Source organism: Cryptotermes secundus, unplaced genomic scaffold, assembly GCF_002891405.2.
Source record: "Cryptotermes secundus unplaced genomic scaffold, Csec_1.0 scaffold568, whole genome shotgun sequence".
Classification (NCBI taxonomy): domain Eukaryota; kingdom Metazoa; phylum Arthropoda; class Insecta; order Blattodea; family Kalotermitidae; genus Cryptotermes; species Cryptotermes secundus.
The window spans coordinates 2,015,135-2,042,778 of NW_019725423.1; the positions used below are offsets into that span (position 1 = coordinate 2,015,135).

Sequence of the window (27,644 nt, forward strand, 5' to 3'; positions counted from 1 at the left end):
CCTCGTAGTGTGTATAGGCTGTAGTCGTATTTTAATTTATTGACAATAGTTTTTAAATTAAAAATTAAAAATTTGCTTGTCTCGTGACTTGTCATAATCGTCCAAAATACTCGCGAGCATAGAGAGTCACACGAGCACGACGAGTAATGTGGACGCATCTTTAGAACCAAATAGCTTCCCCAGTTTTTCATTCTTAACCGGAATCTTTTTCCTTCCTGTAGATCGAGGGACAAGGCTTCACACACGGAATACGTCAGTACTTTTGGTAACTATAAGCAATTAATTTCTGGAAGAAGAATGAAACGTGTCGCGAATATATTCCTTTTATTTTGATTAGCATTTTGTATACATTTCATAAAATCAGCCTGTTATAATCTTAGAGTATTTGTATTAACTTCAAACTTGATACCAATTAATTACTTTTCAGTATGATATTCGAATACAAAAATCCTAGTTACATATTTACGATAATTTTAAAATGTGCATCTTGTAAATATGCCCCATATTGAAGATTTTTTACTTTTTTTACCAAATGTATGTCGAAATAATGTCCAAACTCTAAATGTTTTCACATCATGAGAGAACAAAAAAATTTTAATAGAAATGAAGTAATATGTAAGTGAAGTAAATTTGTTTGCTACTGTTGAGTCATTTCTTCGACTGTGAAACCTACATCAAAACGGTAGTATAATCCTCGATGGCTTGTTACGGAGAAACTAGATGGTTGTCGTAGAATGCAGACGTTCATAATCCTGTTCCCGCTTCTTCAGTTTCTGGTAAAAGCTGCTCACTACGATTAGAAAGTAAACCAGCAGTCCTGTAATCAAGAGATAATCATGAAAATAATTCCAAAACACATTTTTTGAAATTTCTATGTCAACTGTGTGACATTAACAATTCTTTAGGCTGAAAACCTGATAAAATTTCTTGTGGCAACTTTCTTTCAGATGATTTTGACCAAGATATTTTACAATTATTATATTTCAAAATTCTATTGTGTGACAGTCCAAACCTTTTAAAACTCTTCAAGGGACGCTGTGCCCCTCTTTAGCCATTTCAGTAGAGTGACTGATTTATTGGGGAAACAGATTCATTAGCATGTTATGACTTGCTTTTCGCATCTGGACAGAAACAACTGCCTTGTTTTGTTACCCGCTGATTTGAAGACCAGAAAAGGGACGAGACCACCACGGGAGGCAAGTTTGTAATTTGCCGAAGATGTAATTTTTTTTTGCTGATAGTGTAGCTGTCATAAAAGTGTCTTCGGAAGGGTGTAATTGGACCCTAAACTAAGAAATAACTGCTTTCACATGTGGGGTTCCGGGTTCTTTATCTTTGGATCTCTTTATTCTCAAAGTTCGTTATATAATTGTCTAGTGCTGATTGCATGATGGATTTGGCCAGTTAAAATCGGCCAATAGGAAACTATTCTTCTCTGGGAGAGAGGCCGTCGATTCAAATCCTACACAGGCAATGAAGCGACGCTACCGCACGATTGAGTCTTCAGAAGAACTTGGCGTTTTGAATTCATCGGAGGCAGACGTCATTGGGCTGCAGTCTCCAAGTTTATCTAAATTTATCAGTCTTCTTTTGGTTCGCTTAATCTTTGATAGTAATAAAAAGGGCACATTAGTCCGTACTAATTAGTCCGTGCTAATGAAGTTATAGTATTTCGCTTCTGAAATAAACGTTTGTGGAGGGCAGAAATAGTGTCGTTGATTTCTAGCAGTGGACTGGCTTTAAATGTGCAGTTTCCAGTTGCCTCAGTTATTACCGCAACACGATCCTGATAAGAGTCAAGTGATTTACCGAAGCCGGCAAATAAATACAAAGATAGAAAGGGGACGGTTACAATTGTCCGGACCGGCTTTAGGGCCCATCCAGCCTGTATGCTCCTGTGAGTATTTTCGGGACCCGCCTTGCGCAAAACTTGTTACAACCTAGCTTAACTGTCAATGGCTCGCAGAAAACAGTGCATGAAATTTGTGGAAATTCACACGAAAGTTCTGAAATTGTGAAACACCGTCGTTCACAAAAATTTCTTGTTCAACAATTTGAACAAGATCACTCACTATAAATGCATAACCACCTCGTTCCTCACCGTGAAAATTAATTCACTCAACCTTGAGCATTTTACATCATTGTCTGCAGTTCCTGCAATAGTTACATTTTAAACATAAGCCGCCGACCATAATTCACGATGGATATGTGCGCAGCATTCATGATTTTAGAGGGAAAAAAGCGTATAAAAGCCCGAATTTCGCAGCTGGCGGGGTCATCAAAGGCAGGACACACCATAACTCACTATGTATAGACAAGAACAAACACTTAGGTGACCCGTTATGTGATGGTTTCCAAGACAATCAGTCATGTGACGCTACCTCGCATGCGCGAGCTGTCCCCCGCTCCTGTATAAATTGCCTTAAATAAACGGAATTTATTTTCCGAATATCCCTCGTACGTTTAGCTCTTTTATGAAATTGTTACTGACTATTTGCTCCTATCAGCACTCATGTGTTAATTCATATATTAAATCCAGAAATATTTATTTCCAAACAGGAGCTTGGCATAATCACTCACCTTCGCTGATTATAACCGACACAATCAGAATACCCAGTTCGACTGAATGGGCCCAAATGTGCCTGGTAAGAATATCTCCGACCCAAGCAGCGATTATCACTTGCATGAAGATGACCACCAGATGCCATACAATCCACAGGATTACGAATTCGGGCTTCTCCTGTTGACAGATTGAACAGAACAGTAACTCTCGTGTAGTGGAAGCCGAAGATGCAATGCTACTAACATAAGTAGCAACACTGGGCACGATACGGAGGCATTGCTATCTGCATCACAACTGACCTCCCGAAGATCCGTACTATTACTGCTCTTTCGTCTACCTCTTTCTTTAAGAGAGAAGATTATCTTAAGAGGTAATTTCTTTAAAATTCCGTATCCATGTCTTGTATCTGCGATCCTATCTACGTGCACGGCACATCAAAACCTCTTGGATTTCACTATCTGAAATAACCTCTCGTTATTCGTAGGTTTAAATACATCTAGACAGATCTAATTTATGTTCTTCTCTCAAAATATACCACATATTCCATTTTATAATAACATTAGCGAAATCGTTGCGTTAAATATCTTCTTCTTTTGGGAAAGAACCAGACGGGCACATTTTCAAATTATTATCTCGTTTCTCTCATGGATTGGCTTAGAAGAACCACACACTGTCTCAATTGGGACAGCTGGTAACTGGCCGGTATCCGAACCAGGTACTCCAGAATGTGAGTCTATTATATTGCCATTAAGCTATCCTTCAAGTTTAAGGGCCGCGCCATGGCTCAAGCGGTTAGTCGCTGGCTTCCCACAGCAGCGGCGTCCCGGGTTCGATCTCGGGTCTGGTCCAGTGGGATTTGTGGTGGACAAAGTGGCGCTGGGGCACGTTTTGTCCGAGTACTTCGGTTCTCCCTGCTAATCTTCATTCCACCAATTGCTCCAAAATCATCCTCACCTATCATCTGGGGCTGGTACAATAGGCCAGAAGTGGCCGCAGTATAAGGGACTTAGTACCACTCCAGTAGCAGTAATAAAAAAATAATCCTTCAAGTTTTGACTCGGAATGAGAACAAAGCAGGATATTAATTAAACAGACCTACAAAAACATTGTTAAAAATCAGCATGAATTTGTAAAGGAAACGAGGACATTAGAAATGTATGGACATCACAACAGTTAGTACGTTTTGCGACATGTAGAGATCTGCAGATACATTATTGTCACGTATATGAGTGATTATAGGCGGGGTTTGGATTGGTAATTGGATTTAATGAATTCTTACAGAACGTAAATACAAGTAACTGTAGCGCTATATCCAATTCACGCACTCTACAATTCACTACAGCACGCACTAAGACTGTTCAGTCTGCTGTTCTTTCACCAGTCGTTGTCTGGTAGCGGCTTCCAACAGCGGATGTTCTTGTTCTGGGTTGTCGGATATCGATATATGAAGAGAGAGCCATTTAGTAAACCGTTATATATATATGTATATTGCAGTTGCACAGAATATATGGACGAACCTCTATTTGAAGAAGTGGAGGGCGCAGGTTGCTGATAAGCCGTGTGAAGATCTCTGACTCTCTGGTTCTCCGATTCTTCCTATATTACTCCACGTTAAGTAATCTCGCTCCGAGCTTGCAGTGAACACTTGTTTCTCCCATCTGGCTACTGCATTCTGCTAACCACTTATCTTGAAACCTTCAGTCATTAGGTAGCAGTGACAATTGTGTTGAAGGTTTAACCTAGCGATGGTCTGTTTATTCAAGAAATGTTTATCCGAGGGAACTTGTTCACCGGGCCGTTAGTTAACAGTGGATGCTTTCTATGCTGTGATTGGCTGACGCGTGACTCAGTGTTGGCGGTTCCCGTGCCTCAACCATCTTCTAACAGCAGGAGCTCACAACGACTGAACTGCAGTTCTGTGACCAAGTGTTCAACTAACTCTCCACTTTCCCGCACTGCACTATTTCTCACTATTCGGCTTGTTTATAACATCTAGGAACGAACGGTACCGAAAACGCCGTTCCGCTCTTGCTTGCGTGGAAGTCTGCGCGGACAGCGCAGAAAACACCATTCTTCTGTTGTTGTGTACTGGCCGTTATCTAGTAAAAGCAATTGTCTAATTGTTTGTTTCTCGGTTATTGCCTAGAAACGTGTTTTAATGCCACATTATCATAGATCGCAGCAGGTGTCAGTGTGCGGAAAATTGAAACACACACATTCCTCCGAAAAATAGTGACATTTTTGTCAAATATCCCCATTGTTTACTTTAGACTCTAACATGACCTGACTGTATGCATTTCACTTCTTGTGCAATCAACGAAGATACGTAGACTGCTCAGTCAGTGACTTTCAATACTCTATTTCTGTGTTCCTCAGAGTCATTCAACTTCAGCATGATGAGGAAGAGACGTAGCAAGCTGCTGGATTCTACCTACGTACATACGTAGGATGAAGAGGTAAGGAGTCGTGCCTCCATAGTATGTTGCTGTGGTTATTTGAAACTATTCTTTTGTTGAGTAGAAGTGAACTGTATTTTTCAGCTTGCTTGTCAGTATTTTAAACATGAGGAGCAAGGCTGGTTAGTAAAAATTCGTTAAAAATAACAGTCTGCACGAGGTTCTAAATCAGAGGTACACAAATTGTTGACGTTGTTGCTGCTGTTAACATCTCTCTTCCGGAAAACGAATTGTTACAGCAAGATCCGTTCCGTTTCCAGTAATCAAAGAATGCAAAAAGAGCAAAAATATATACCAGTTCAGCTTCATTAATTTTCGGCGACAAGGTACATAGATTAAAATGCCGAAGTCCAAATAAGTAGAGCGAGAGGCTACTCTTGGTGTCGCACTTTCCAATCAACACGTAAAACCTTTACAAATTATTGATTTGAATTTCCTAAATGTAATAGCCTATAATTTATTTACATGATATGAAAGGTGATATTTGCTTAGACTCTTTCAAGAAATTGAGAAATGTTTTACATTCTCATATATGGTTTGCAAAATATTTAAGATTTAATATGGCCTTCTCAATAGAGTGCACCTTAAGACTTGTAGCAAAAGAATCGATTATTACATTAGTCTTATAGTTTCCACTTAGTACGTAGGAGGGTCACTTGGACTACTTAAGTTGATTTTATGCTCGGTTTGTAAGGTTCTCGTGTTCTTTTCCCTCTCTTAAAGTGGGAGTATAATTTTGATTATATTCATAAATCATATCGCACGCAAGGAAATGCGTTTGCCTTTTTTCAAATAGTCATTCCAGTACGAAGAAAATGTCATACTGGACTTTGTTAAACAAGTCATCAACATCATCATCGACGAGGCAGCCATTTTGAGGAAGCGTCTTCTTTAGAAGATTCTGCCAGATTTATCTTGAATTAGATCAACCGGTTTTCACTTCCTTAGATTCCATTACAATATTTTTTTTTCCGAGAGCAAGATCGTCAGCCTTGCGTCCAACGCGCAACCTGGTGGGCCAGGTCTCTGTGTTTATGTCTCCCAGAGACAGGGTGACCCAGTTATACCCTCAGGTACTGGGTTCTCTTTTCGTCCCCCTTAGGACTAGCAGGTCTAGGGTGGAGGTATTCTAATCTGCCTGCACACGGGGAAAACAAATGATTCACTTACGCAAATACAAAGGCAGCGCCGCGCCATAGCTCAAGCGGTTAGTCGCTGGCTTCCCACCGCTGCGGCCCGGTTTCGATCCCAGGTCTGATGAAGTTGGATTTATGGTGGACAAAGTGGCGCTGGGGCAGGTTTTCTCCGAGTACTTCAGTTTCCCCTGTCAATCTTAATTCCACCAATTGCTCCACAATCACCCTCACCTATCATCTGGGGCTGGTATAATAGGCCAGAATTGGCCGCAGTACAAGGGACTTAGTCTCACCCCACTAGCAATAAAAAAACATTGTATACATAACCGCGTATAACGAAGCATGTTCGTAGGAATTGCCGCAGCGAACACTTTTCGGTACGTTCGTATGTCCTGGCTGTCTGAACTGCTTCACGAACTTCCACAGCACAGTTGCTCTTAGCGCTGGACATACAAATCAGTGATTGTAATCATTCCAGGTTGTTTAAAACGATTCTGTTTTGAGGTAGGGCTCCACCAAGAAAAATCGATTCTCTACACTGAACAGCAGTTGTTGAGCGCTTACACTGCATACCTAAGTTTCGCCAAAATGACATTAGCCTTCCATTTCGTGAAAGTGGTAATATTCCTAACATTGTGTTCCTGTTGAAAGAAACAATCAGTATATACTAATGTCACTTACATTACTCGTACATATATAACTGGATCGCGACCTTACGGCACTTGCTTTTCACTTCTTTCAGTTCAAGTGCTTAACTTTAAGGTAAAGAACGATACTCACTTCTATGGCCCCATAGAGCAATGCAAGGTTGAAGATGAGCCACAAGATGGACGACACCTTCATGAGAGTGACAAGCGTATGAATTCCTGTAACATACCACAGCTGAATGTACACCTCATGGATATATGTTCTATTCTTGTTACAAAAATTCCCTATTTTGGTATAGTAAATCCTCTTTATAATGGACCCGGAAATACCGCATTTCAGTAGTAACTGACAAAATATAGCTGTGTTCAAGTGTGAAGTTTTAGAGATTTTGAGGTACTGAGAAGTTTCTATAGTTAAAATATATTTAAAATAAAAGAGAACCCCAATATAAAAACATTGTGTGTATTGGCTATGTATCCTGTGGTATGCATCTGTGAATATTCTTTCACTCTGTTAAAGAGGACATCGTCGATAATCCCTCCCACAAATTAGTCCGTCATAACGAGGGTTTTCTTTTATTTGTGTCCATAATAAATCTGCACTTTTATATTCAAAATTAATGGTCGTTTACCATTCAAGCAATCGGCTCTTTCAGTTGCTTCGTTATCTTATGAAAACGAACACAGCTTCGTTTAGTTTGAAATCTTCCACAGAATATTTCCCATAGAGCACTTTAAATTTCTTGAAATAAATAATTTGTTTACAATGGCTCCCACGCACAGGTGAAATACAAGAAAAATATGAATAATATAGGAGCGTTCTTAACAAGAGTAATATGATTCCGACCTTGTAACGAATTGAATTTTCCATTAAGGAACAATACGGATGGCTTGTTCGCTGTAGCAGTTAGCAGAACAAGTACATATGTTCCCATTTTATCCTATTATTACCTCAAAATTTACATTGTACTGCAACGTCTATTTTAAGGCCTGTGATTACAAAATCCAGATCTTGTCAGTAGCTCGGATAGAGCTGTATCTAATACGTACTCCTTGCATGTTGTTCTCTTGCACAGATAAAGGAGTTTAAATGTCGCGGAGCTATAATTGTAACTCGTTGTGTACAAGTTAGAGTAATGCACACTTTTCATAAAGTTCCCCTCTTTGGAAAGATATCACATCACCAAACATGATACTCGTTCTTGTGGTCTCGACTTGCTCCACCTGGATATTCAGATAGCATTTTCTGAAATATTAAATTCAACAGCAGCGAAATAACTTGACTGAAACTTGTAGTAAGCGAGATCAGATGCGTGTATTCTTTAAACATTTTAATTGCTTTTCTTGGTTTTCAGTGAGAGACCTATAATTTCTACTGTATTCCTGATTTGTTTGAACATAGCGCAAGTTATATCCCTCCTAATTAGCCTAGCATCAGGTGATTAAATAGCTGTGTAAATCTGACAGGAGTGTCCAGTGACTGAGGTTAGCTCTTTCTAAGGGGCCCAAATGATTAGGTATGTTCCACCCTCACCTAAGAACGGACAAAGATCCAGTTTTGGAATGTCGTGTTTCTAGTCTCTAGCATACCGGACGATGGAAAATGTAAAAAAAAAAGAATAATTAATTCTGAGTACATGTGACAGTGTCCTTAACTCCTACTGGGACTGAGACAATTCCTCAGAGAAACAAGACCACGGCAGTTCCACTGCAGGCCAACAGAAAATGGTCGACAATCTATCAATAACCAGATATGCTACTAATCCTTGCTGTTGGCAAACATGATAAGACTCTCTGCATCCAGCTAGTTTTGAGTAGTGGAAACATTCCTAAATTCCTTTGCCGAAATAGTGTGTTCGAATCTCAGACGATGAATTTCTCGGATTTCCTATATAATATTCACGCCTTTGTTATTGACAGCGACAAGGAATTCAACCTGAACAACCTGAATATTAAATTTGCATGTTACTAATTCTGTGATTTGCTTGGCTCTTTAAGAGAATAGTATGTGTCCGTGATAGGAATTCAATCGGGCTCAGGCCTGTAACGAGTCACTTTTTGTTTTACAGGTGAAACAATAGCACTACTTCTGCTCCTAACTAAGTAATGTTAGGCCGCGCCATAGCTCAAGCGGTTAGTCGCTGGCTTCCCATCGCGGCGGCCCGGGTTCTATCTCGGGTCTGGTCAAGTGGGATTTGTGGTGGACAAAGTGGCGCTGGGGCGGGATTTCTCCTAGTACTTCGGTTTCCCCTGCCAATCTTCATCCCACCAAATTCTCGTCATAATCACCCGGAGCAGGCTACAATAGGCCAATCAGTGACCTCCGTGCCGAGTGGACCCAGTCGGACTCCACCCCCACTAAGCGAATTAAAAATAAACTAAGTTATGTAATCTTCCGTATACTTACCATATAGGCCGAGTTCGTAGCCGTACTGTCCATGTTTGACTTCAGGATCAGTCACTTCCATACTTGGAATATAGGAGAAGCTTATTGACACCAAGAGCAGAGACAGGATCTGCAACAGTGTAAGATCCTCCTATTGGTCTAAACGATTTGTCATATGCGTGTATTTTCACATTTCACCGTTCCGCTACCAGACGGTCACCGTGAACTATGTTACATATACATAGCCATAACATAGTCTGAATTAACTAAGCTAACTCCGTGGTCTTTAGTCCGCAAGCGAACTATACCTGCCGAACGACCTCCGCTTTTCGGCGAAGTTAGTGCCAACTTTAGCTGATAGAGGGTGTCGCGTGGTCAGCGCAACGAATCCCCACGTCTGTTAATCTCGGTTTTCTAACAGTCTGAATTACATGCATTAAATATAAGCTTATATTTGAAGCATGTGCTCTACCATATATATATATACATTTTTGTATACCATATATACATATATGTATAGTGTAGAACACGATGCTTATGTTTAAGATATATAAATAAAATTTATTCTGTAAAAAGCGACCTACAGAAAGAAATTGTTTTTTTAATATAAGTAAACATGTACAGGATATTGTGGCAACATCTTTCACAAGTATGAAGTTGGATGTAATGGTCGAAGCAGCTCCCCATTGTTCTATACGGTGGCTGGACGAGAGAGTAACATGACACTTGCATGTCTAAAGCATATTGTTCTGTGTAGTATGAAAATTGGACTCGCCCTAACAAGATTGAGAATGAATAAAGCAGTCTTCTGGGATGTGGTGCCGTGTAGATATTGTGTTAACCGACGTTTCGGAGGAATGTATCACCTCCATCTTCAGGGTAGAAGAAAAGGAAGAATTGCCGCGAACGAGGAACCAGCGTCAGCAGCTTCCTAGTCTGTTAGCACCTGCTGACGTTGGTTCCTAGCTCGCAGATTTTCTTCTTTTTTCTTCTACCCTGAAAATTGAGGCGATACGTTCCTCCGAAACGTCGGTTAACACAATATCCACACGGCGCCACATCTAAGAAGACTGCTTTTTTCCTAGCGACCGCCGCTAAAACCTCTGCTCTTACATAGGTTGAGAATGTTTGACAGCTGATTGCTTAGAAGACTAATTTGATTAAGACAGAAATTTTCGTATAACGAAGGAGAAATATGCACAAGAAGAGTAAACCTAATGCGGTTCCTTAACCAAATATAATTAGGGTGATCAGATCGAGGGGGGTGCAAGGAGAGGCAAGAAACCCTCGTGGGGAGATGGGCGTTAGGATAAAATGTCAACAAAATTCTTGTAAGGAAGTGACCATTCTGACAGAGGTAAGGAACACTTTCAAAATACGTAACAAAAAATATGAAATTAGGATATGATTGCAATCGTCTGTTCCCAACGGCATGCTTTTTTGAACGAAGTAATAAACGTTTGGGCCCTGCCCCTTGCAGCTACGTAGTTATAAGCTTTACTTTTGAAAGGCCTTGATATTCAAGTGGATGTAATCAATACCGCAGACGTTAGTATTCCTCAAGTTTGCATTTTACGGATAATAATCACATGTCCACATTACCCAATTTATTTCGGATATGAAATGAGTATACGAAACTGTAGACAGCCATTCCTTTTTTCGCAGCAATTCGAATATAAAAACCCATGTTGGGAATTTGTGTAATAAAATTCACACTTATTATCGTAGAGAAGCTTTGGCCTTATGCATATTACTCCTCTGAAATTTGAAAATGGATCATGCTGCAGATATTGTGTTTGAGACATGATCCAGCTCAGTGTCTTTACCCTCGTACAGTATAGTGTAGTATTACATCCCCGGCAAGGACTCCCAAGAAATTTCTTAATGAATGAGAAACACAAAAATTTCTGAAAATTAAATATCAAATTCGAGTATGTTGCACAGTTTTTCCATCTCTTAACATAAATATAGATATATACATCCTCTGATAGATGGGGGAAGCATTATAGACATCACCAAGCCAGTGGAGGCCGAACTCGCTGGCTCGGCGGGACTGATAGTACGCACCAATATCGGTAGGGTATAGAGATTGGTAGAATATCATAGAGGGAAACACAATGGACCAATACTGGTCTAAGTGCATGGGGAAACCCACCCTCTCCAATAACTAACTAACTAACTAGTTATATACATAGAAATACCTAACTCCATGCACCTGGGCACTTTCTGGGAAACCGCCAGTCACGCAGTTACTCAAGAATTCCCCAGAATTTTACGAAACACGAAATTTCATTACCGTGTTGACCTGAGCCCCCACTGGTCCCGATCCTGAGCCAGACCAATCCAGTTCACATCACTCTATCCTTTCTCTGTAAGATCCATCTTAATATTATTCTACCATCTACGTCTAGGTCTTCCGAGTAGTCTCTTTCCATTGACTTTGGCACCAAAACCCTGTATGCATTCTTCTCCCCCATATTTGCTACATTCCCTGCCAATCTCATTATTCGTTGCTTGATCAATCTAACTATACTTGGCGAAGACAACAAGTTACGAAATTCTTCATTATGAAGTTTTCTACAGACAAATAGGCTTATAGTGTGTACATATTATACGCAACAGAAAATTACTCAACAGCAATTTCTGGTCAGCTGAATGTAACAGAGACTGTCTCAAAGGCTCAGTTGATTCAATGGGACGAAAATATTCATTTTAATTTCGGGTCCAACTGTGAACTGTTCTAAAAAAATAATCTGATTTCGTACGTTACCGTGTAAATGACGCCGATGAGGACAGTCCAATACTTCAGACTGCCGAGACAACAGCAACATTCATTTATTCTGTAAGTTTCTCCCATGACTGGCTTCTGAGTCCAGGACAGTTTGTTGGCGCCTTTCGCCATGCTGTGAGTCTGAGAAGTAGCTGGAAAATGGTTATTAGGCGGTGGAATCGTTGTTTTATAAAACTATTTTGCTGAAATAATACTGTTGAAAGACTGCTGCATTAATGCTGTCAAGAGGAAAGGTTATATGCTACTACTTAACATCGGACTGATCCCTCTGCTTATCCGAGAACGATGTGAAGTTTCAAATTAATTTCAGATAAGATTAACAAATATTGATTACCCAGTGTTGCCAATGTAATTATCTTCCCACAGAATATTTTTAAAATTTCAGTTGTTTTTGACAGCCAGTCTGTTCCTTTTGGATCTCCTTTATTGAGGACTACATTTTTTAAAATGATTAAGTGATGTTGAGTTTCGCATATGAGTTATTGAGGCATATTATATTTCGAAATCAACCCTTGTTATCGTGTAACCATACAAGTTGTCACTCCCGTTTGAGGCAGATATATATAAATACGATTTTTTCTTTGGCGCTACAACCCAAATTGGGCCATGACCTGCCTCCATGGAACTCTCCGTTTCACTTAGGTTTACTAGATCTTAGACATTCGGTAGGACTCCTTGGGCTGGTGATCAGCTATTCGCACACGAACACAGAAAAAAGAGCGTGCACGCACACACACACACACAATCACCAAACATCCGCACCCTGAGTGGGACTCGAACCCACGATTCCGGCTTCAGAACGGGCGAAGACAATACATTCCCCAGACGGCCCGGCTATTGTGACCGGCTAAATACGAAATATTTAGACTTTTTTTTTATTCTGACTTAGTTAACTGCTACTGTATTTTGTTGAAAATTATTGAAACCACGTATCAATAATTTAAACCCAGTTCTCAAGAAACTCTGTAGCCTGTAGTCCGCAAGCGAACTATACCAACCGAGTGACCGTCGCTTGTCGGCGAAGTTAGTACCAACTTTGGCAGATAATGGATGTCTCGTGGTCAGCACAACGGATCCCCACGGTCGTTAATTTCGGTTTTCTAGACCGGAGCCTCTATTTCCTTGAAGTAGTTCCCCAGTTATCCTCATGAGGCTGAGTGGACCCCGTTCCAGGCTAACTGCTTCTCAGAAAATCTGGTAGCACCAGGAATCGAATCCTAGAACTCTGGATCTGTATCCAGGAACTCTGACCACTAGGCCAGAGAGGCGGTCAGTTCTCAAGAAATCTACCATAAAATAAAAACATTCAAACGGACTTACTTTTGTTTTTTGGTCCACAATAAATAAATTAATTATATCTTATCGATAGTACAAACTCTGATATCGCTTTATGACATGCGCCTCCTCCTTATGTTCTTATGTGATGCAAAGGAAATGCTATACTCATTTCTATATTTCATATCTGAATCACCTGCCTGGCGCACACTTTATTGCCTTGCACTGCAGGCTGTGCACGGAGTGTTCTATTTCAATTTCCACAATACCTTGCCAGACATGTGTTGGACTTAATTCTGTCCCTTATTAAGACTGAGATAGCACACATCTTATTGTCTGTGACCTTGTCTTGTTAAGAGCCGTATTTTTATGATGCAGTCCAACAAATTTTGTGATTTTGTTAGGGCGAAAAATTAGCAGAGCTCTGTATTTCCTTCCATCATTACAGATATCTTCAGGAATTTTGGAAGGGGAAGTATTCCCAGTAGGAATTAATATGAACTCCGAACCTCGGTTGCCCCTAATATTATGAGGAATTTAAATGTGTAATTTGCTTTTAATAAAGGATGCGTTTTATTTATTTACGTAAGCACTTTACCAACTGCAGAAAACATCAAATAACATGACGGTTAACAATTGTGATGTTTATAGGCTGCAGGCGTGATGATCATGCTCATGTCTTACTTAAAAATGCTAAACAGCGTACCCATATTTTTATTCAATGACAGTAGTGTAGGAGAGAACCATAACTGGGATTCCCCGCATGTTCATGTGGAAATATGACTAGATCCCACTGTTTGTTACATATGTTCGAAATAAAATATATTCCTTCCGCAAGGTACTAATGTGTTTATCTTCTTGAGAATGGATTCCTCGTTTATTTTCTCATATGCAGAGTTGCTTCTTTGTTTCTTGTTCCAGACGTGCGTTACTTCATCCTTAATTTAGACAATATTTCTTTCTCTATTTCGTTTCAACTCTACATGATTTTGTTCTCTGATAAAACATATTGCTCAGTTAATAATCGGTCTGGACATTACCCAGAACGCCTTGACTCCTTTGTTCGTCTTATGCTCTGTGCTTTGGAGATCTGTTCCGTGACTTAGTAGCTGTTATTCTGAATTCATCTTTGGCTCAAGAAAGGAATGACGAACTGCAATACCTTAAGCCAAATTATTTTTTTAGTATGTATAAGGCTTATCATTGTTTATCTAATCTTGGGATAATAACAGAATTGAAATGCAGTTGACATCAATCAGAATATCTAAATTACTAGAGATCACTCAACAACATATTGAAGCTAATAATATTTTATGTTATGTTATTCTACCCGTCAAATAAATAACTTTTCCCCTCTTTACGTGTAACATTATTTGTATCTTAGTTAAATTTTTTACCTAATTATTTGTAGCCTTTGCAATTGAACTTGACAGAGTTCACAGTGTGGACCTATTGTGAACCAGCTTTGGTACCTTGTTCAAGACACGTTAGCTGTGGGAAGGAAGACTTGGGAGAATGGCATTTTTCACAACTTCCACGTAGTTCCTAACTTGTCTCTTGCTTTCCTGGAGTTGTTCTCATAATTATAATGCCGAACTGGACTTATATTGTTATAACAATAATCGGTTATCTCATTTCAGTATCTCATATATGTATAGAGTATAATCGATCATTCAGGATTGCGAATTAAAGAATCAGATTAAGTAGATCTTATTATTGTTGTGTCTTGCAGTAAAATTTCAACTTAGCTGGTCGGCGTTCTCATTTTTTAAATAGAACTGAACAATCTACACCTCCAGTCCCCCTATATCTTCATGTCATAGTGCCTAATAAATTAAATACAGGGACAAATTTATCTTTGCCCTTTACCTCTTTCCGTGGCTGCAAATCTTTACTCTTCTTTGAGGGCAGGAAAATTATTGGGAGTTCAGCAGAATGTTTGGAGTCAAGACAGATAACAGAAATATGGAATGGACAAATGTTTAATATGAATAAGTTTCAAAATGTGGTCTCTTCAGCCAGTGAAATGAATAAGGTGACACTTGGTGGAACTTAGAGTGAGTATGGGGAAAATAAATATGTGAGCGAAATGTTTGTTATGAAACATGAAACGACCGTGTCTAGCACGCGATGGTGGTCGTAGCCTACTTTTTGAAAATCTGAACTGTTTCCTGGTCATTTAATGACTCGTGTCAACTGAACTGGAAGATAACTATGGATTATTTTAATATGACATTCAGTATCTGCCTGTAGTGTGTGAGGAAAACCGGGAAAAGTACAAAAAAAAAACATGAAGTTCATGCTGCGAATTGAACTCGGAATATTCACCAAAGCAGAAGTGTCGACCCTTCAACCATGGTGTTCCACTGTCTGATGTAAACTAACATAAGCAGTTGTTACAGACTGTTATAATAATATCGGTCATTTGCTGACAACCCTTTATCTCCTGAAAGTTGTTACCTCTCGAATGACTGGAAAAAAGTGTGCCACGGGTGTACGTACTTGTACTTGTGCATTCTTACCACGATGTTATGGTTCCTGGATCTTTCTGCTTGTGAGACAACAGCGTGAGCGCCATTGAGAAACAGTGATTTGAATATTACGTTGCTGCGTATGGAATACAGTCGGTAAGCAAACGACACAACTTGCAACGCCCTGTAACAGGAGGTAAATGCGCAGATTGTAAAATAGAAGGATATAAGTATCAAATGAGATTTTAATGGGAATTATGTAAAGTCATTTGGTCCAGTCTTCAAGGTCACGATGAAAATGACATATTAGCAAGTTATATATCAATGGTTCTTCTTTTTCTGCGAGAGTCTACATTGTAACGCGAAACGAATTATTGTTTTAGTTACAAAAAACGTGGCAATAGACGTAAATATTACAGCTAATAGAAGCACCGCAGAGACATCTAGAAGCAGGTACTGGTACCAAGAGAGATCCCGTGCTGCGGATCGCAGATGTGGTGCTCCTCCATGTCTCACTACATACTCAGTCCAGAAGATGGCAGTGTCCAGAGGCGATATCGGGCGGTCGTTGAAGGCCCTAGATATTCGAACTGCATTTTCACGATACCTGAAGCAATTAAGACATTATTTCAAAACGCTTGAAGAGTAGAGGAAATATGTTTACATTATATTACCAAAAATATGATAACGATTTATGTAAGACGGGAACTGGAGCTGATTGCAGCCACAGTTTACTTACTCTGGCGCAGTGGTTCTCAACGGTTGTGAGACCGCGGCCCGGAGCTTAATAAACACTACTTTAACGTGTCTGTAAGACGTACAGCTCTAGCTCTTTGGTCTTTCATTTCTTAATACATATTGTAATTTCACTAACAGAAGAATCCAGTTAGGGAATTTTGTTTAATAAAAATGTTAAGTTGTGAAAATGGAGAACGTAAGCATTTAGTAGCAATAAGGAAACTGATTGAAGTCGACTTGTTTAAATCTAATGATGAAATATTCCTTCATGTCTCTTCAACTAACCAGTTCTTACTTGTAGAATTTTAGGTTCTCACAGCGGTAGTTGTGAAGAGTTCTGTCTTCTGTGAAATTTTGTTTTGTAGTCCGCTGAAATCGATCGATGATCCGGAGGGACATATAGCCCCCCTCTTCATGACTAAAGAGTAGGTCAAGCAAGAAGTCAGTTTATGCGCGACGTCATATTCCAGAAGACAGAACTCTCCGAATACTCTTTGAATTAATATGGTTTAAAGATGGAGCCGTAAGAAATATAAGTTATTTTATATGAAATTTAGCTGATACTATTGATCTATATCGAGTAGATTGATATGAAAGTACACATTAGACTTTTACTTGGTATGCATTTGCTTCGAATCTCGGTCGGTTACCTGCTATCCTAACAAAAATTTCTTTCTTTTTCCGTTGTCTCTGTAGGGAAGTTTGGACAACTGCTTTAGTATGCTCCATAATCGCTTCCTTATATTCATGATAAACTAAAAATTATACAAGGTGTTAAATGGACCCAGAATTCGAAAGATTACAGCTAACTAATTTAAGGATCAAGAATCCTCTGAGTTCAAACCCGAGCCCTCACCTTGGGTCGTGCAGCACGGTCCTCAAGGCTTGCAAAATAGATTCCTTGGAAATACTGTCGAAATGCAATTTGACAGCGAAGCCTTCAGAAATATAGGAATGGATATTGACCTCCTGGTCACCGAACAACGGTATCCCGACCATGGGCACCCCGCTGTGGACAGCCTCTATTGTACCCATCAGTCCGCCATGGGTCAGGAACACTTTCACGTTTGGGTGGCCTGCAAGACAACACCATACATAATTAACACAGCCATAAATGGGTTCAAATATACGTATATGCCACGACCTGAGAAGGTCCTTACAGGCGCGATTTCGACTTAAGCGAAACCGGATATTTATTCGATCCTGTTTTTTTATTGCTAGTGGGGTGGGACTAAGTCCCTTGCACTGCGGCCACTTCTGGCCTATTATACCAGCCCCAGATGATAGGTGAGGGTGATTGTGGAGCAATTAGTGGAATGAAGATTGGCAGGGGACACAGAAGTACTGGAAGAGAACCTGCTACAGCGCCACTTTGTCCACCACAAATCCCATTTGACCAGCCCCGGGATCGAATCCGGGCCGCCGCGTTGGGAAGCCAGCGACTAACCGCTTGAACTATGGCGCGGCTCCCGATCCTGGTTTACTCGACGTTAACGACGACTCTAGATGGTTATGAACGTAGAAAGTTGAGCTAAGGAAATCCTAATTTTGAGGCTTTGATAACAATGAAGATTCATATTGTGGTGTTGTGTTAATGTGACATTCTGTTGGCTTGTAGGTGAGTAACGACGCTTCGAAGTAACTTACTGCCTCTCTCTTCAGAGTATAAGATTAAAATTATTTCTTTGATTCAGTACCTGAATACCTTATGAAATAAACCCTTCAGCTATCATTGGCTTCTGTGGTCAAAGCCATTTGCATTTTGAATAAAGAAAGTTAGAGATTCTAAAACGAACTTACGCAGCACATCCACTTGCGGAAGCCATTTTGCTACCTTCACATTTGGAGGCTTCCCGGGAATTGTATCGGCTTCCCATTTCCAAATAACTCTTTGCGGTAGATCTGAGAACGCCTGTAGAAATGCATCTCTTTTGTCTGCAGCCAGTGTATCTGTTTTGACTATTGATCCTAGACTAAAATAAATTGCTCCATGCTCAGAGTTGTCCAGGAATTCCTTTATATCCTGCAACAGTGAGATAAGAATTACTAGTGATCTGATTGAAGTTCATGTTTAAACATATACAGTAAAACTTGGTTATAGCAACATCGGTTTCTGCGACACCTTGTCTATTGCGTCAAATATTCAATGGTACGAACTAATTCCTCATAAAGCAACTGTTTTTATACCTTGCTCAGTACGACATGCATAAATGCATCAACCTCGTATGTAACGTCATTTTCATTCCTGAATTTCTCTGATATCGTGGGAAAGTTCGATGTGTCTGCCCACCCTCACTTTCTCTACTTGCTGACGTGACTGTCCTGGAAGAATACGACCGCGGGCTGCAAGAGGAGCGTGGGTTTTATGCGAAAACAAGGGTGTGGGGTGGGACTGCGTGAATAGTGCAAGAGGACGCGGCAGGTTGTTAACTGCATTCCTTTCCTAGAATCTCGTCTAACAGGACCTCACATTGTCTACTTACCCTATAGTGTTCCTGCCTAAACCCAGAGAAGTGCAGTAGCGAAAACATGGCAATGAAAAGGAAAGTTTTAAGCATTGAAGAGAAAGTTAAAGTGATTCGTGAAATAGAAAATGGAAGGAAAAAAGCTGATGTATGCCGCGAATTTGGTTTGGTGAATTCTACAGTACAAACGATTTGGAGAATCCACATTAATTCCACGTTAATGTTACGTTAGTCTGTACTTAACTACGTATTTCACTAAAAAATGCAACACTTCAACTCGGTTTTTGGTAGATTTTTACGTGACTAACATAAGGCTACTGTGGAAGTGCCCATTTCGGTTACAACGACATTCGTTTATAACGACACTTTTTTTAGGTCCCTTTGATGACGTTATAACCAAGTTCTACTGTACTTGGTAGAGTCATTAAATTCGTGGAATGAGGTTTTATCGCATCATGTTACAAGGTATTCACATAATTCACTTCGCCCCTCAAAATAGTTGCGGTTGGCCGCTAAGCAAGTCTGCCAACATTGATATAGCTGACGAAAACACTGCTGAAACATTGGCAGTAAATTCCCGTACGACGCTTTGCGGCCATTCCACGAACTTATTGAGTGTGGCAGTGTATGGAGAGCGATGGAGAGGGAGTGGCAAGACCAAACACAGGAACCTGTGTCGTCAAACTTCCTACAAGTTCCGTACATCAAGGCCAGATATTGGAAAACATGATTTCTAATCCCTGGATAAATCCTGTTCTTTGGAAACAAATTTGTGTCTTCCATATAAGAAATACAGCAGCCGTGAGGCAAATAATCTAAAAAGAGAAAGCGCTACTCATTCCATTTCGAAAGGCTGTTCGAAACAGCTCCTTAGAGTAACATGATCGGAAAGTTCACATATTCATATATTCTTCAAATTACTACAATAAAATTTTCTTTCTTTGCCTTTGAGACGGTTCTAACCTCTACGATAGCTTCATATCAACATAACATGATCCGAGGTTTTCACAGCTGTGGTTATGCTACAACGTCGTGAAGTTCCTTGAAAATCAACCGACGTCAGCATGAAGCAGGTAACGAGCGCTTGATACCTGTTTCTTTCGGGTTTCCTGTTTCGTTAATTTTTTGTCCCGAAAATGCTGCTGACGTGTTCCTTCGAATTGTCGGTTGACTTTTAACGGACTACACGGCGTTGTAGAACAGAAGGCAGAACTCTCAATATGAATTGGCAGTGACACCGTGGAATCTGGCACGATGGTATTAACGTTTACGAAAATAATGCAACTTCCATTTTCACAGTGGAAGTTTGCCAATTGGGGAAAGCGTTACAGGCCTGCAGAAGGAGATCATAAGCCAGCAGACTGCAGTATGGAAGCAGTGACTACGTGTCCGAGCTAACAGGAAGTAAGATGTATGAAGTCCGTGCCATAGCTCAAGCGGTTAGTCGTTGGCTTCCAACCGTTGCGGCCCGGGTTCGATCCCGGGTCTGGTCAAGTGGGATTTGTGGTGGACAAAGAGGCGCTGGGGCAGGTTTTCTCCGAGTACTTCGGTTTCCCTTGCTAATCTTCATTTTACCAATTACTCCACAATCACCTTCACCTATCATCTGGGAATTGTACAATAGGCCACAAGTGGCCGGAGTACAAGGGACTTAGTCCCACCCCACTAGCAATAAAAAAATGATATATGAAGAACAATATGTATTTCTAGGAGAATATACGAATGTTGTTCCTAATTCTGAATCAAATGTTCAATTCTAAATTTGTATAATTAGTCGTGAATGAATAATATTAAAATCGAAAGCAAAATTTCACTAACTGAAAGAGTTGTCATGTGTAATACAAAGCTTCGTACTATTTATATGATTGTGATTTTCAAAGAACAGAAAACCCCATTTCACACGAAACTAGTAGCCACAATTATGACTTATTTCATTACTAAATTTCACGACATATAGTATGTTTGTCGTCTCTGCACGAAGGACAGATAAATACCGATTTGAACCAGAAGTTGTGCAGTTGTCAAAAATATGTTTTACATAACATTTCAAACTTTTACATTGATACCACTGCTGTTGCTCTCAACTGCAAAGGCAGATAAATGTAACATTAATAGTCGTTAACATCGCACGAATGCGCAAAGTCTCAATTTGTAGGAATGTACAAGGTAATCAGAGATTATTACTTCTGCTTTACAAATTGTAACAAAGTAAGAGAAGTTACTACCTCTGGCAATGGCTCTGGCAAAGGCAGGTGCAGTCCACCAACTTCAACAATTTGCGGAACAAATGGTCTTGGCTGGTTCATCGAGAAGTGCGTATTCAAGAGCAGGAGACTAGTGTTCCTGGCGATCTCCGCTAGAGGAGGTAGCGAGTCCCCAAAATACCTCCTCGCTATTCTCTGACTTGGCATATCCATGAGGAAATGGTAAGCCCACTGCACGCCCTTTTGATACACAGCGTTTACAAGCCTCTCGCTGAAACTCATTCGATCAGAATGAGGTGCAAAATGATGTGGTATGTAGGACGGGTTTTCAGGGTTACCGAAACGTATGTTACCCCAAGGCATCATGACAGATGTTCCGATAGCAATGAAGGGCGCATTGAACTTGTGTACGAATCCGAGCATGCAATCTGTGTTGAATAGTTCTGTGATTATCAAATCAAACTTGTCTTCAGATTTAATGAGCTTCTGTACCGAAGGAAAAGACAGAATCTTCTCGCATATTTCCACTGCCAGGCTTGCCAGCATATTTACATTCATCATAATATCACCATTGCCTACATTCTCCAGGGGTGTGTCTTCAACTGCGTTTCTCATGGACCCCACTAAGCTGATGTCTGTGTAGTTGGGCACAGGGTAATCTTGAGGGAAGTGGCTCACTACGAAGACCTGGTGACCTCTGTCTGCTAGACCTTTCATTAAGGCTTCTCCCATTACGAAGTGGCTCTTTGCTATGTGCGGAAACAAGGCTAGTATCTTATAGGATGCAACTTTTGAAGTGAAGAGCAGAATTATAACGAACAAGAGGCAGCTCCAAAATTTTGTCTGTAATGAAATAAACATTGCAAATGAGAAAATATCCATATCAGATTGGGGCAAAGTCGTACCCTGAAACTGAGATATATAATTATCATACAATAGGCTTTTAGTAGTGTTAGTTGTAGTAGTAGTAGTAGTAGTAGTAGTAGTAGTATTAGTAGTAGTAGTGATAGTAATATTGACAGTATTGTCACGTGAAGGGGTGATTTATAGGCGGGTTTTGGATTGGATGGTTGAATTTATTGACACTTTATTCACACACAACTCGGGACTACAGATAATACAGTGATATCAATGATCTACACACTTTTTAGTTCACCGTTATGCGCTAGTATCCTCAGTCTTTCCTAGTCGTATCCTGGCAACGGATTTATCACCTTCTCAATGTCGTTTCAAATCACACATGAGTCTTCTTTTCACAACTTAATTCCTTTCTTCTCATTATTCTGCAACTGCCAATTCCGAAGACTCGACTCAGTTCATATCCCGGCAGGCTGGCGTCCCGAAACTCGAATGTTCACTCCCCACTCCTACTGGTATATACTCGGTCGAGTCTTCTGACTGTTCTTTTATGATCCCTCGCCAGAGACCGTACAGAAAACATAGCCTCTATATTTACTGGTCCGTTGCTTAGCAATGTACGTCTTTCTTTTGCACCCATACGCTTCGCGGGTATGTGTTTACCGAATCGTTCTAGCAATGTGTATACACTTCGCAATATTGATATTAATAAAGAATTTAACCCTGTGCTTAACCAATCAAGCATTACGCCATGAAGACGTATGGGGCTGTGATTGTATGGATCCCTGTATTCTTGATCTCGGCACTAGACGGAGGGGAGTGGACAGTTTCTCTTCCCAGCCACTTTATCTCCCGTGGAAATAGATGGGAGATACTAAAATATAACTAATAAAGTAATAATAGAAGAGGACGGTTTAACACTGCTAACACTGAAGTCCATCATTAGACATGATCTTGAGCCAAATCCAACAAACTCCCATCCAAATTTCTCTGTATGAATCCCTTGTTCTCATCACCTTAACCGCAATCACAGTCATCCTGCCCTAAATTTAATTATCTTAAGGTGCGTCCACATTACTCGTGCTCGTGTTCGTGCTCGTGTTCGTGCTCGTGTGACTCACTATGCTCGCGAATAATGTGGACGATATGACAAGTCACGAGACAAGCAAATTTTTAATTTTTAATTTAAAAACTATAGGCAATAAATTAAAATACGACTACAGTCTATACACACTACGAGTAAATATATGGATCCTCACGCGCCGAAGCCTGGCGAGCAACTGAAGTAGTGTGGACGAAGATTTACGGGCACAAGTAAAAGCCAGACGAGTCTCCCGACGAGAACAAGCCTGGCGAGCACGAGCAAGAGCACGAGTAACGTGGAGGTGTCTTTAGGCACAAATATAAATCACGCCTCTCTCTAAGCTTATGTAACACTTCATAATTCTCACGTACTTCATTCTTATAAGATTGAAGTATTGGATACGTTGCAGTCAGACCCTTATGATTTATGCTCCTCCCTCAGACAAACAGAGTTTCACACTCTACGAAAGAAGTGGAGGCATTTTCTTTTTGCATATCCTGATCATCAGCTGTTCGTAGAATAGATGAAAACACAGCAACTATGGAAACGAGTAGTATCAATATTTGCTAAATTTATTGTTATCCTAAACTGACGTTGAAAAATATCACATTAGCTTTGTTACTGAACACTTGAATTTTGAAAAACTGGAAAAGCAGGAATTTGGAAGACATACTCCTAAAGTGGACGTGACCTAAGCTAATTTTGAAGTAGGAAAGAAAGTAGTAAATAATGCCTATGCTTACAACTTTGTGCGGCAAGCATGTGGATAAGTGTATGGCCCTAGATGGACAGATGCTCACCTTACTGTTTACCCGAAGCCAGCTTATTGATTTCATGCGCGGGGCAATACAAAATATTGTTCTTGAAATTTACGTCGGAAAAAACTGAGGTATTATCGACATATGAAAAATGGAAACATTACGGTTCATTGGTTGTTCCCCCATATTGCAGTGAATTAGTGTCTCTTATGAGTAGGGCCCGGATCTTTATGCGCTAAATCACTTAAAATATGCACTAAAACACTTAAAATATGCGCTAAAAAGCGGGAAAATATGCGCCAAAAATAAAACAAAATACCCTTAAGAAACAGGTCACTTTATTCAGACTCACTTATTTACATGTATCATTCACTGCGGAAAGTCGCATCACAATAGACAACTGGAAGTCTTTCAGTGTTTTCTGGAGACAAACTGCGTCTATTGTCCGTCAAAATGAGTTTATAGGCTGAGAATGATCTTTCTACATCAACTGACGTGATTGGACAGTATTTATACACTGGAGCCGAAGGTTCGGAACATTCATCTGGCAAAGATACCCTAATTCCACTCAAGTACTGACTAACTGACTGAATCTTTCTTAGTCCTGGGTTCGAATTCAACACTATTTCTAACTTGCATTTAATCGTCTCTCCAGTTTAGCCTAGTGCGAAATTCAGTGAACAAGTTGCTTTCTGAACGAGTTCAAGTAAGTCATGAAGGAGTGCACCACAGAATTCTAAACTATCAGTGGCTTTTGAAACTGTAGAAAATTGTGCATGGATAAAATTCACATCTTGATAAACAGTATCACTTCCAAACATCACTTTTGCTTCACGGACACATGCATTCTCATCTTCAAGTTTTGTAACAACTTCTTTTACTTGATTGAAATTCTCCCGATAAAATGAAACTGCGGATATCCATGTCCCCCACCTAGTTAGGACAGGTTCAGGTGGAAGAGGAACCTGAGGTAGGCAATCTTTGTAGACCTGGACACGAGTTGGTGCTTTCAGAAACAGTTTTTTCGCACCTGCAATTAAATCGTTAACAGCTGGAAACTGTGTGCGTATTTTTTCTGCAATACGGTGTAATCCGTGTATAAGATTAGGATAAAGTACTTGTAAGGCCTTTGCTGCTTTCAGCATATAGGAAGCTGCATCTGTGAGTAATACAAGCACCTTACAACAATTATTCTCAATTTCAAATGGCCATAGTAGTCGCAGAGAATCATTTACAGATCTTGCTATTTTGCTATGGTTGGTTTTCTCTAGTACTTTGCAAGCAAGAAGATGAGGGTTGCCGGGTTCGTCTGGGTGTAGCTTACCAACTACGAATTATGTTATGTATCGGCCACATAAATCGGCTTTCTCAGCCACCGATATCCAGACACAGTTCCCTCCGATGTCAGAACGGATTGACTCCAGAGTAGATTCATACAGCAAAGGTAGATATTTCTTTCTAAGAGTTGATTCATTTGGGATTTTTTAAATTACACAATATTTCTCCAGAAATGATCGCAGAACTGGGTTGCTTAATTTATTCCATGGAATGTTGCTGCATAATAAAGCCTTACAAATATCAGCTGAAAATGTATTAACAGATGATTTGGGTTTGACCTGTGTACGAATAGTTGTTGTGGTGTGCTGTTCTTCTTCCCCTTTTTTGCCGCAATATGTGCAGTCGTTCTTGAGTGTTGTTCAAGTTGAAATTTCCTTTCACATTTTACTTCCTTTGCGCAAACTTGACAGTACACGATGACACCGTCTGTTGAATAGTCACTATTACCCGACACCCACAGAATTTTTAAATATCTACTGCTGCACTTTTCTTTAGGCATTTTCGGTGCACGAACACTTTTTTGATGCAGGCTATTAAAGTAAAGAGTAACACATTAACTGAAGAGACTTCTCTTGAGACCAACCCTCTGATTCTACTGTCTGCTGTGGTGGTCAAAGAAATGCAGGAAAATCCCACCCCCTCCCTTTCGAAATAGCCAAGCTACCTGCTTGTATTGTAAGTGGTAAAAGTGCCGTTACTCTGAGAGTTGAGAATAGAAACTGGCAAGTGATGTCCAAAAGACAGGCAAAACCGAACAATGAAATTATCCTTAATTCCAAACATATATGCAGAAACATGCTTTACGTTTAGAATATACAATAGCGTCAAAAAACCCTCAAAATATGCATTTGCATATGCGCATGTGGATTTTCAAGAAACCGGGCCCTACTTATGAGTAACGTATATTATTTAGAACTTTAAGGAATACGTAATTTACATCTATCGAATAGTACTCCAGTTTGTTTCCTTTTCCAAAGACCCAAACAAAAATACTTCTCTCTCAAAGGATAAGGCTAGTACTCTGAAATATCGAAGGTCTACCTGTCCTGGCGGAGGATTTTTCACAACTTCCTCAGCCACTTTAGGCAAATACCAAATGGTATCTTTAAATAGACCATGACACATTACTCTCACCTCCCCCCTGATACCACCTTCACAGTCATTTTGGCGCATCTTAGTTTTGGAGCCTCATCAAATCAAATAAACAATAATAGTAGTATCTTTATACTTAGGAGAATGTATAGAGTATGATGCCAGGCTGATAGCGCTGGTGAGGTCTACTTGCCATAGCTGTCTTGTGCTTGAACGTTCAAGATGGCGTCTATCCAGCAACAACGATGATAGAGTACTGGCTGTGTTACTGGACTGCAAAAGGGAAGGAAATGTTGGTGGCCTTGGAAATCTTCTCCTGACAGTATGAAATGAAACTAAAAAGAACAGAGCCTGAAGCTAGAGTGAAGAGAAAATAAAGAGAACAAAGCTGTTGTACCTTACTTTGACGATGCATGGAGAACTGTAAATTCCACAATCACTCGATTGTATCCCTACTAAAAAAGAAGTTTTGGGCTAATCGCCTACTTTCATGACGATCAGAGAAGGTGTTCAAGAAATATTAAGGTTCTAGGATGAGGTTTTCACAGCCGTATTGATAAAGTGTCTTCTGGGATATATGTCATGTAGTCCGCTAAAAGTGAACTGACATTTCGAAGGAATATGTTGCCTCCATCTTCAGGATCGAAAATAGTATAAGCAAGAAACCTACACTCAGCAAGTAGCAAGCTCAGTAGATATTTTCCTCTGAAAGTTCATTTGACTGTCAGCGAACTTCCTGGCATTGTATTCCAGAAGACAGAACTCTTCTTTAATAAGGTTATTGACTCAAATATTTGAGAGACTGCGGCATTAGTATTACTGATGGGATGGCATCAGATAGCATGATATACATACCAAGTTTCATCAAAGTCGGTTCAGGAATTCGAAAGTACGTAGTTGTGGGAGGAAACATACAGTCACACAGAGGAACACTCAGAGACAGAAATAGCAAGGTGAGATCGTACGTTTACTTTTATTTATTTTTTTTTTTTCAAAATAAGGCAAAAAGCTACAAATATTTCCTGGTCCCTGGTCGTGTTTGTTATTTCTGCTCTCCTCCCCTGACACATCCTTAGAGGGGCAGTGCAGTGCCAATCTTAACTTCGTATACATTTGCCCGCATTTGCATACTACTTCCTCCGCCATTGTATTTTAGGTATTTTGAAATGGAATTGGGGTCTCTAATTCAGAACTAAAACAAAAACAATAGTCACTCTTCAGAAGGAACATATATTGCTCTCAGTTCGGACACCGAATTGTTTGAAAATTTGAGAGAAAGAGCAACAAAATTTTACTTTCCCCAGAATCTTCCAGAAGAAACTTCCATAATGCACAGATGATTAATGGGCGCGTGTACGGCAACTCGGAAAAACAGGACACTA

At 40.0% G+C, this 27,644-nt stretch overlaps 1 protein-coding gene and 1 long non-coding RNA gene across 3 annotated transcripts in view; one reads left to right on the plus strand and one right to left on the minus strand.

Annotated features, from left to right (window-relative positions):
* Nucleotides 1-308, plus strand: part of LOC111863371 — a 71,533-nt gene extending 71,225 nt beyond the window's left edge. Inside the window, exon 3 of the long non-coding RNA XR_002842587.2 lies at nucleotides 222-308. This is a non-coding gene — a long non-coding RNA (uncharacterized LOC111863371). The remainder of the gene's footprint in view (nucleotides 1-221) is intronic.
* LOC111863365 (UDP-glucuronosyltransferase 2B10) lies at nucleotides 308-26,537 on the minus strand. 2 transcript variants are annotated; one of them, XM_023849623.1, is made up of 10 exons: nucleotides 26,456-26,537; nucleotides 21,712-21,975; nucleotides 18,264-18,486; nucleotides 17,320-17,539; nucleotides 16,189-16,332; nucleotides 15,777-15,909; nucleotides 9,210-9,318; nucleotides 6,936-7,021; nucleotides 2,581-2,740; nucleotides 308-817 (listed from the first exon to the last, which is right to left on the minus strand). In XM_023849623.1, exons 1-10 carry the CDS (start codon nucleotides 26,456-26,458, stop codon nucleotides 717-719), a joined length of 1,443 nt encoding a protein of 480 aa, XP_023705391.1. In that variant the 5' UTR covers nucleotides 26,459-26,537; the 3' UTR covers nucleotides 308-716. The 2 variants fall into 2 exon arrangements, with proteins under 2 accessions (XP_023705391.1, XP_023705390.1); XM_023849622.1 differs by having other exon boundaries at nucleotides 21,154-21,975.
* Nucleotides 26,538-27,644: the final 1,107 nt, after the last annotated feature.

Bases quoted from the DNA above. Each gene is read 5' to 3' on its own strand.
- LOC111863365 (XM_023849622.1), bottom strand. The intron at 7,022-9,209 runs GTAAGTATACGG...GGTATGTTACAG, and splicing joins CTACGAACTCGGCCTATATG to GAATTCATACGCTTGTCACT. The intron at 2,741-6,935 runs GTGAGTATCGTT...ATCTGTCAACAG, and splicing joins TGCTCTATGGGGCCATAGAA to GAGAAGCCCGAATTCGTAAT.